The 9,932-nt window shown below is 54.1% G+C and overlaps 1 protein-coding gene across 1 annotated transcript; it reads left to right on the top strand.

Moving 5' to 3' along the window:
* The first annotated feature begins 2,512 nt into the window (after nt 1-2,512).
* LOC109767899 (protein IQ-DOMAIN 19) lies at nt 2,513-4,860 on the top strand. The gene is made up of 3 exons (XM_020326623.4): nt 2,513-3,355; nt 3,462-3,701; nt 3,805-4,860. Exons 1-3 carry the CDS (start codon nt 2,918-2,920, stop codon nt 4,516-4,518), a joined length of 1,392 nt encoding a protein of 463 aa, XP_020182212.1. The 5' UTR covers nt 2,513-2,917; the 3' UTR covers nt 4,519-4,860.
* The last annotated feature ends 5,072 nt before the right edge of the window (nt 4,861-9,932 follow it).

Here is a 9,932-nt window from a genome sequence, read left to right as displayed (position 1 = left end):
ACTGCCGCGACGGAGACGTAGTCTGCCTCGTCCGTCGGCTCCTCTTGCAATGCAGAGAACGTGGCCCGAAAGTTGCGGCGACACCGGCAGCGAGAGAGGGAGGCGGCGGCGGAGCGGGGAGGTTCGAACATGGTGGAGCAGTTCTCTCCTCCTCCATCCGAGTGCCGACGCGGTTAACGCCATCCGACCCCGTTGGGACAGACAAGGATTCGATGGCCGGCTGGGCCATTCCGGAGAGCTTTCCGCCGACGTAGATGAGCACGGGCAGCGGCTCCGCCCAGGCTGCCCTCGACATGTTCGACGGATTGACATAACAAGAGTCCGTACGTTTTCTTTGCTCCTGTTCGATCAAATTTTTGCATAGATCACTAGTTTATTTCGCACATGATGAATGCTTGAAAATCATGATCATCTAGGAGGCGTTCTTGTCGAACATGATCAGTGACAATGAAGATCCGACCGAAATGAAGTATGAATTGGAGGGCACCACCGCATTTGAAGTTGGGGCAACACCCGAGCCCAATCCGAGCAAGAAGAGAAGAAGACCAAGACAACGAAGGCAAGAGGTCCGGCATTCTCAAGATTTGAGGACATCTTGTTGGTCAAAACTTGGTTGGCCACAACAATGGATCCAATATGCGGCACGGAGCAAAAGGGGAACAAGTATTGGGAGAAGATTTAGAAGGAGTATCACGAACAAAAGGAGTATGTGGAGCCGCATCCTATCGTGACCACCCGCAATGTGGCATCTCTCCAACATCGATGGGGGGACCATTCAATGGGAAGTGAACAAGTACGTCGGCTACTACTAACAAATGACCAAACACCCTCAAAGTGGGATGGGATTGGCAACTCACGTAAGCTCAATTGCTTCATCTTGTCGTCATTTGCATATGCTTCTTGTCTTTGCATTCTCGTGCTCACACATATGTTGTTTGCTACGGCCGTGACGGCTACTTTGTATCACGAGGTAGAGAAGAAGCCATTTGCTTTTAGCCATCGTTGGATCATATTGAATGGCAATTCGAAGTGGAACCAAGTTGTGGCCGATCTCAAGTCCGGCAAGAAGAGGAATGATGGCTCAAGCTCGCACCAATCAATTGGGTTGGACGATGTTGTCGTCATGAATGGAAGAGCCACCATGCCAAAGGATAACCAATAAGTCATGGGAAACAAGTGGGAGAAGTTACGGGCCTCCCGTAACGCCGCGGCTACAAAAATGCTGTCCACATGGACGGGCATTTTTTTTGGTAAGGGAGTACAAGAAAGAGGAGAGGTACAAGCTCATGTTGGATGCGCAAAAGGAGAGGATGGAGTGGGACTGAAAGAGGGCGGAGAAGAAACTCGAAATTGAGAGGGAGAACATCGAGTTGGAGAAGCAAGATGCGGCGATCAAATGGGAACTCGAGAAGGTCAAGACATTTGGCGAGATTGAGCTTGAGAAGGAGAGGTTGCAACTCGCACGCGATGTGGAGGATGGAAAGATCATGTTGGCTTACGAAACCCTCTTGGAAGAGCATGCAAAGAAGTGGCAGCGGATCATGCAGCCCGCGTGCAGGTGGATCAGGAAACCCGGATTCAGGCGGAGCGGGACGCATTCCGCTCGGAGCAGACGCCCAACCAGTGATCCGAATCCATCCTTCAAGATCGGACATTGATTTCATTTTGGCATGTCCGTTTTATTGAACTATGATTTGCTTTGGCTTTGTTTCGAACTGTTGAATTCGAACAATTTGTATCGTATAATCACGTGCATGGATTGCATGGATTTGAGGATCGAAATTTAAGATATGTGGATGTACGACACAACATATGAGGGCCGGTGGGCGCTGTCCGCCGACGAGCCCGTACGCGCCCGCGGACGTATAGGGGGCGGATTTGCCAGTCCGGCTGTAGATGTTTTTCTTTTTAAGAGAGATTTCGCATACCATTAAACAAATGTCAAATTACAACACGAAATCGTGAAAATCACGAGAAAGAAAGAGAAAAAACACATACCCAAGAACATATGCAAGAAAACTTCATTGAAGAAGATTTTTGCAACCGTCATCTTCACCACATGCCGTCTTCGGAGACGAAGAAGCACCATCGTCCATGAGGACTTTGTGAGCCGAAGAAGAGGCCCTGCCACCGGCAAGGCCCTTATCGCTGTGGCGTGTCGACTGGGATAGTCCGGCTGTATATGCTCTTACTATTAATCGAGTGAAACTGCCATGTACGTTAGGATGGCTCCGTCAAAAGCTCACTGATTGAAGGCAGGAGGTTACGCAGCATCGCTTTGGGAACAAGTTAGTACCACGATCGATCCTCGTAAATCAGCTTTTCACCCTGCCAGGCCAGCTCATCTCAAATGTTGGCCAAGCAAGTATTTTCTTTCCCAGGACCATCATTGATGATTGCAGAGCATCAGCAGCTCACTCCAAATTCTTCCGGGAGCGGGAAGCGCGCGTCGCCAGCACAAAACAGGGCCGGACGCTACGGCGGGCTAGGCCCTAGGCCGACCAGCTGCGCCCCCAAAAAATTTCATTCCTCTACGCGCGGACGCTGCCAGTACTACGAGTACGACCGAAAAATAAACGCGCCATGTACGTAACGGTACGTGCTGTGCGTGCGTGCTCGCACTTATTACAGGTGCGCACCGAGCCAGCCAGAGCACGCACAGCGTCGCCCGCCGCACATGGCCATGGCGTCGTCGCGCCTAAATATATTCCCGTGCAGCCCACCACCACCCCCTGCACGTCCCACAGTGGATCGCACAAGGCACACGTAGCAGAGAGAGAGCACATGGCAGAGCGATCGGCGGATCCGCGGTCGCTTCTGCGGCAATGCTACTGCTGAGTGCTGGCCCTCGCAGTCGGCAAGGTCGCGCAGTGCTTGGCAGAGGCCGATCAGAGCGAGCTCTGCCCCGCCGGCGCGGATGGGCAAGGCGGGCAGGTGGCTCCGAAGCTTCTTGCCGGGCAAGAAGGACCGGGGCAAGGACGCCGGGGACCACAAGACCGGCCCCGAGGAGACGCCGCGGTGGGTGCCGGCGTGGACTCCGCAGACGGTGACGCCGGCGTCGACCCCGGGGGCCAAGGAGAAGAGGAGGTGGAGCTTCCGGCGGCCTGCGACGGCGGTGGCCGCCGGGGCGGGGAAGGACGGCGCGTTCTTGGAGCCGCGGGTGCTGGACCCCGACCAGAGCGCCATCGCGGTGGCGATCGCTACCGCGGCCGCCGCCGAGGCCGCGGTGGCGGCCAAGCAGGCGGCTGCCGCCGTCGTCCGGTACGCCGCGTCCGCGCCGGGGTCGAAGCGCGCCGTCATCGGCATTGAGGAGGCCGCGGCGATCAAGATTCAGTCCGTCTTCAGATCCTACCTGGTGAGTCGCGTCCCCCGGTTCTTGATCCGCGACAACGTCGTCGCACATTTTGCATTGTTTTTATCTGAGAGGCTGATTTGGTTCGTTTCTCGGGATCGACGCGCAGGCGAGGAAGGCACTGTGCGCGCTCAGGGGGCTGGTGAAGCTGCAGGCGCTCGTGCGCGGCCACCTCGTCCGGCGGCAGGCCAGCAACACGCTGCGCTGCATGCAGGCGCTCGTCGCCGCCCAGAACAGGGCGCGCACGGCGCGCCTCCGGCTCCTCGACGACGTCGAGAGGCCCCTCCGCACGCCACGGATGACGCCCACACGCCGCTCTCCGCACCATCCCCGGCTCCGACAGCATCAGGTGCGTGCGAATGGGCCTCTCTTAAACTTTGGCTGGATAATAACGGAGGCACGCAGGCCGAACCATCAAAAAGCCTGGAACCAAATTTCGTTCTGGAATGCAGGAGATGGAGGAGAACATCAAGATCGTGGAGGTGGACACCGGGGCGGGCGACGTGCGCTGCACGCCGAGGACGTCGCGGCGCAGCAGCTGCTACGCCACGCCGCTCTGCCGCACGCCGTCCAAGGTGGAGCTGTACCAGAAGGTGTCGCCGACGCCGTCGGCGCTGACGGACGCGAGCGGGCGGTCCTACAGCGGGCGGTACGAGGACTTCTCGTTCGGCACCGCGCGGGCCAGCCCGTACCACTACTACTACGCCTCGGACGCGTCGTGCAAGCAGCCACCGCCGCCGCAGCAGCAGGGCCACGGCGCCGGCGCCGGCGCGGACCACCCGCTGCTGTTCCCCAGCTACATGGCCAACACGCAGTCCTCGCGCGCCAAGGCGCGGTCGCAGAGCGCGCCCAGGCAGCGCGCGTCGGTGTCGTCGGCCCCCGAGGTGGCGTCGCCGTGGGAGAGGCAGGCCAGCGCGGGCCGGCGCAGGGCGTCGCTGGAGGGGCCGGCGCAGGCCGCCGCGCGCGGGCTGGCGTCCCCGAAGGGCGCCGTGCGCGTCCAGCGGTGCCAGTCGCAGGCGAGCGCGGCGTGCCCGTGGGGCGTGAGGCTGGACATGTCGAGCGCGTCCGTCCACGACAGCGAGTGCGGGTCGACCAGCACCATGAGGACCGCGGCCACCAGCATGTACTGCTGGTCGGCGGCCGCCAACAGCACCGGCGTCGCGTGACGGCGCCACGGCACACGAGATTTCTGAATCGAATCAGGCAGCCGCAGAAGAAGTGCTAGCGTCTGTAACCTCTAGGGACAAACAAGTTCCGTCCAGTACTGGGGCACTGAAGTTTCTGTGACTCTAGCTAGTTGATAGTAGAAGAAGCTGAGCATGATGGTTTTGATGTGTGTGAGTGGTCGGTCGGTCTAGCAAGGTCTGATGACATTTTCGTGTTTGTGCGTGCCAAGAACATTGCATAACAGTGTTGTGTTTTTGACTGTTTTTTGGGTTCCTCGTTTGTGTTTGGATTGTAGCACTGTTTGATCTTTCCAATTTGTCAGCAGTCAAGTTCTAGTCGTACGTTGCAGACTGAGATTAAGAATACAGCTGAAGAAGTTATAGTGTCTCGTTGCTGCTGGCTGCTGAATATGACATGGCAGAGCAGAAGCCATTCTGGACAACGTATTAGAGCATCTCCACCCTTCCCCAGGAACACTTTTTCGGTGCTGGCGGACGAAAAAAGTCTCGCTCGCGCCCCCACAAGCTCGATTAGCGTCGGATTTGGTCAAAATTTCGATCGGCGAACTCACCCCAAACCCAGGATCCTGGGGCAGCTGGGGGAGGAGAGAGACTGTTTTGCATGTCATTTGACCCACCGTCAGCTTCCCACTCCCTCTGTCCTCACTTTTCCTCCGGTCCCACCCATGTGTTGCTCTCTCTTCTCCTCCCCCCCCCAACTCCCACGCCTGCGCAGAACGCCTCGCCCGGCACACCGCTGCCCTCGCCTCGCCTCGCCGCACACATGTCCGGGACAAGCTCGGCGTCGCTGCCACCTCCTTGCCGCGACATCCCAGCTCCGCTGCAACACGAGCAGCGACACCCTCCTCCACGGCTAGTCGACGCGGCTCACGCGCGCGGAGGTCGAGGCGCTGGAGGTGCACCCCGACGTGCTCTCAAGGCGCTGGAGGTGATCAAAACATTTGGTTTTATACAGACTTATGGTGAAGGATATATTTACAAGAAAGTGAGTGGGAGCTCTGTAGCATTTCTAATATTATATGTGGATGACATATTGTTGATTAGAAATGATATAGAATTTCTGGATAACATAAAAAGATACTTGAATTAGAATTTTTCAATGAAAGACCTCGGTGAAGCTGCTTACATATTGGGCATCAAGGTCTATCGGGATAGATCAAGACGCTTAATAGGACTTTCACAAAGCACATACCTTGATAAGATTTCAAAAAAGTTCAAAATGGATCAGTCCAAGAAGGGGTTCTTGCCTGTTCTGCAAGGTGTGAAATTGAGTAAGACTTAAAGCCCGACCACGGCAGAAGATAGAGAGAGAATGAAAGTCATTCCCAATGCCTCAGCCATAGGTTCTAGAATGTATGCCATGCTATGTACCAGACCTAATGTGTGCCTTGCCATAAGTATGGCAGGGAGGTACCAAAGTAATCCAGGAGTGGATCACTGGACAGTGGTCAAGAATATTCTGAAGTACCTGAAAAGGACCAAGGGTATGTTTCTCGTTTATGGAGGTGACGAAGAGCTCGTCGTAAAGGGTTACGTCGATGCTAGCTTCGACACGGATCCGGATGACTCTAAGTCGCAAACCGTATACGTGTTTATATTAAATGGTGGAGTTGTCAGTTGGTGCAGTTCTAAGCAGAGCGTCGTGGCGGGATCTACGTGTGAAGCGGAGTACATAGCTGCTTCGGAAGCAGCGCATGAAGGGGTCTGGATGAAGGAGTTCATATCCGATCTAGGGGTAATACCCAGTGCGTCGGGTCCAATGACAATCTTTTGTACAACACTGGAGCAATTGCCTTAGCCAAGGAAGCCAGGTTTCACAAGAGACCAAAACATATCAAGCGACGCTTCAACTCTATTCGCGAATATGTCAAGGATGGAGACATAGAAATTTGTAAAGTGCATACGGATCTGAATGTTGCAAACCCGTTGACTAAGCCTCTTCCACGAGCAAAACACGATCATCACCAAGACTCCATGGGTGTTAGATTCATTACAATGTAATCTAGATTATTGACTCTAGTGCAAGTGGGAAACTGATGGAAATATGCCCGAGAGGCAATAATAAAGTTGTTATTATAATATTTCCTTATTCATGATAAAGGTTTATTATTCATGCTAGAATTGTATTGAACAGAAACTTAAATACATGTGTGGATACATAAACAAATACTGTGTCCCTAGTAAGTCTCTACTAGACTAGCTCGTTGATCAAAAGATGGTTAAGGTTTCCTAACCATAGACATGAGTTGTCATTTGATAACGGGATCACATCATTAGAATAATGATGTGATGGACAAGACCCAACTGTTAGCATAGCATATGATCGTTCAGTTTATTGCTACTGCTTTCTTAATGTCAAATACATGTTTCTTCGATCATGAGATCATGCAACTCCCGGACTCTGGAGGAATGCCTTGTGTGCCATCAAACGTCACAATGTAACTGGGTGATAAAGGTGCTCTACAGGTATCTCCGAAGGTGTCAGTTGAGTTGACATGGATCGAGACTGGGATTTGTCACTCTGTATGACGGAGAGGTATCTCTGGGCCCTCTCGGTAATACAACATCACAAGAAGCTTGCAAGCAAAGTGACAAAGGAGTTAGTCACGGGATGGTGTATTACGGAACGAGTAAAGAGGCTTGCCGGTAACGAGATTGAAATAGGTATGGAGATACCGACGATCGAATCTCGGGCAAGTAACATACTAACAGACAAAGGGAACTATGTATGTTGTCATAAAGGTTTGACTGATAAAGATCTTTGTAGAATATGTAGGAACCAATATGGGCATCCAAGTCCCGCTATTGGTTATTGACCGAAGAAGCGTCTCGGTCATGTCTACATCATTCTCGAACCCGTAGGGTCCGCATGCTTAACGTTCGTTGACGATTTAGTTTTATATGAGTTATGTATGTTGGTGTCCGAATGTCACTACTGGAATCAACAGATTTGCCGTCTGCCCACTCTTTGTCATCCGCTAGCGGACGACAAAGGTAGGCTTTGCCATCAGCCACAAGAAAGCGGACGGCAAAGAGGCAGCGGATGACAAAGGTAGGCTTTGCCATCAGCCATCTCTTTGCCGTCTGCTAGCGGACGGCAAAGAAGCTTTGCCGTCTGCTAGCAGGCGGCAAAGAGGGTGGGTGGCGGGCTAACGAGAACGACATAACGGCCACTTTCTTTGCCGTCAGCTAGCGGACGGCAAAGAATCTTTGCCAGCAGCTAGCAGACAACAAAGAGAAAGCACACCACGCGGATTGATCACACGGATCGATGACATGGCACGATCTACTCCACACATGCATCTCCACAACGCAAAACTAATGCGGCCCATCCCACGCCCCCACCACCCACTCTCTCTCCCTTATCCTCCTAAGAGCCACCCCCACCACCCACTCGCCCACCACCCACCACACCTCGCCTGCCGCCCCATTCCACCTTCACCCTTGGCGGCGCCGGGCCCTGTCCCGTCTGAGGGAGTCCTGGATTAGGGGGTCCTCGGACAGCCGAACTATATACTTTAGCCAGACTGTTGGACTATGAAGATACAAGATTGAAGACTTCGTCCCGTGTCCGAATGGGACTCTCCTTGGCGTGGAAGGCAAGCTTAGCAATACGGATATGTAGATCTCCTCCCTTGTAACCGACTCTGTGTAACCCTAGCCCCCTCCGGTGTCTATATAAACCGAAGGGTTTAGTCCGTAGGACGACAACAATCATACCATAGGCTAGCTTCTAGGGTTTAGCCTCTACGATCTCGTGGTAGATCAACTCTTGTAATACTCATATCATCAAGATCAATCAAGCAGGAAGTAGGGTATTACCTCCATCGAGAGGGCCCGAACCTGGGTAAACATCATGTCCCCCGCCTCCTGTTACCATCCGCCTTAGACGCACAGTTCGGGATCCCCTACTCGAGATCCGCCGGTTTTGACACCGACATTGGTGCTTTCATTGAGAGTTCCACTGTGGCGTCACCGTAAGGCTAGATGGATCCTTCGAACATCGGCAACGATGCGATCCAGGGTGAGGTTTTCTTCCCCGGACAGATCTTCGTATTCGGTGGCTTCGTACTGCGGGCCAACTCGCTTGGCCATCTGGAGCAGATCGAGAGCTACGCCCCCGGCCATCAGGTCAGGTTTGGAAACTTGAACTATACTGCCGACATCCGCGGAGACTTGATCTTCGATGGATTCAAGCCCATGTCAGGTGCACCGCACAATCACGACGAGCATGACTTAGCTCTGCCGTCGGACAGTGTTCAGGAGATCACACCTGCAACTACTCCGGCCCTCAATCCGGAACAAGACCGAGGACGGGTGGATGGACCCCGCCACGGAGGCTGCACAATCAGTGGCGATAGAGCCGAATACTGACTTCACCTCCTACGAGACCCGTGTTGCCGAACCGTTGGGTTCGTCCCCGGCCATGGGCTCCGTGCCGCCTGCGTCCGTGCCTATCAAATTCGATTGGGCACCGATCATGGAGTTTACCTCCACGGATATCTTTCAGCACTCGCCCTTTGGCGACGTGCTAAACTCGTTAAGGTCTCTCTCCCTGTCAGGAGACCCTTGGCCGAACTATGTCCGGCTAGAATGGGATGCGGACGACGAAGAAATTCGCTCCCCACCCACCACCCACTTAGTAGCCACTGTCGACGATTTAACCGACATGCTCGACTTCGGCTCCGAAGACATAGACGGTATGGACGATGATGCAGGAGACGAACAAGAACCACCGCCCACAGGGCGCTGGACTGCCACCCCATCGTATGACATATACATGGTGGACACCCCCAAAGAGGGGGATGGCGATAAGACAACGGAGGATAATCCCTCCAAAGCAATCCAAGCACCGATGTCAGCGGCGCCGCTCTAAGTCCCGCCATAACAAAAGCAGCGATACCGGCACAAGAGACAATAACGCTCCGGATAGTGCCGAAGACGATGATAATCCCCTCCAGCCAGACCTAGAGCGGGAAGATGAACAAGCTAGCCCTCCGGAACAGGTAGCAGACGGAGAATGGAGGATGACAATTATATGCCTCTCTCCGAAGACGAGGTGAGCCTCGGCGACGAAGAATTCATCGTGCCTGAGGATCCTGTCGAACAGGAGCGCTTCAAGCGCCGGCTTATAGCAACAGCAAACAGCCTGAAGAAAAAGCAACAACAGCTTCGAGCTGATCAAGATCTGCTAGCGAATAGATGGACTGAAGTCCTGGCGGCCGAGGAATACGAACTCGAGCGCCCAACCAAGAGTTACCCAAAGCGCAGGTTGCTACCCCAACTCGAGGAGGAAGCATTGAAACCTACATCTCTAGCGTATGATGCGGCTGATCGACCACCTCGTGGCCGGGACAGAGAGGCATATCAGCCCAAAGTCCAGCCTGCACCCC

Source organism: Aegilops tauschii, chromosome 5, assembly GCF_002575655.3.
Source record: "Aegilops tauschii subsp. strangulata cultivar AL8/78 chromosome 5, Aet v6.0, whole genome shotgun sequence".
Classification (NCBI taxonomy): domain Eukaryota; kingdom Viridiplantae; phylum Streptophyta; class Magnoliopsida; order Poales; family Poaceae; genus Aegilops; species Aegilops tauschii.
Note: the sequence above shows the minus strand (reverse complement) of the source record. Positions and strands in the feature narration are given on the sequence as shown.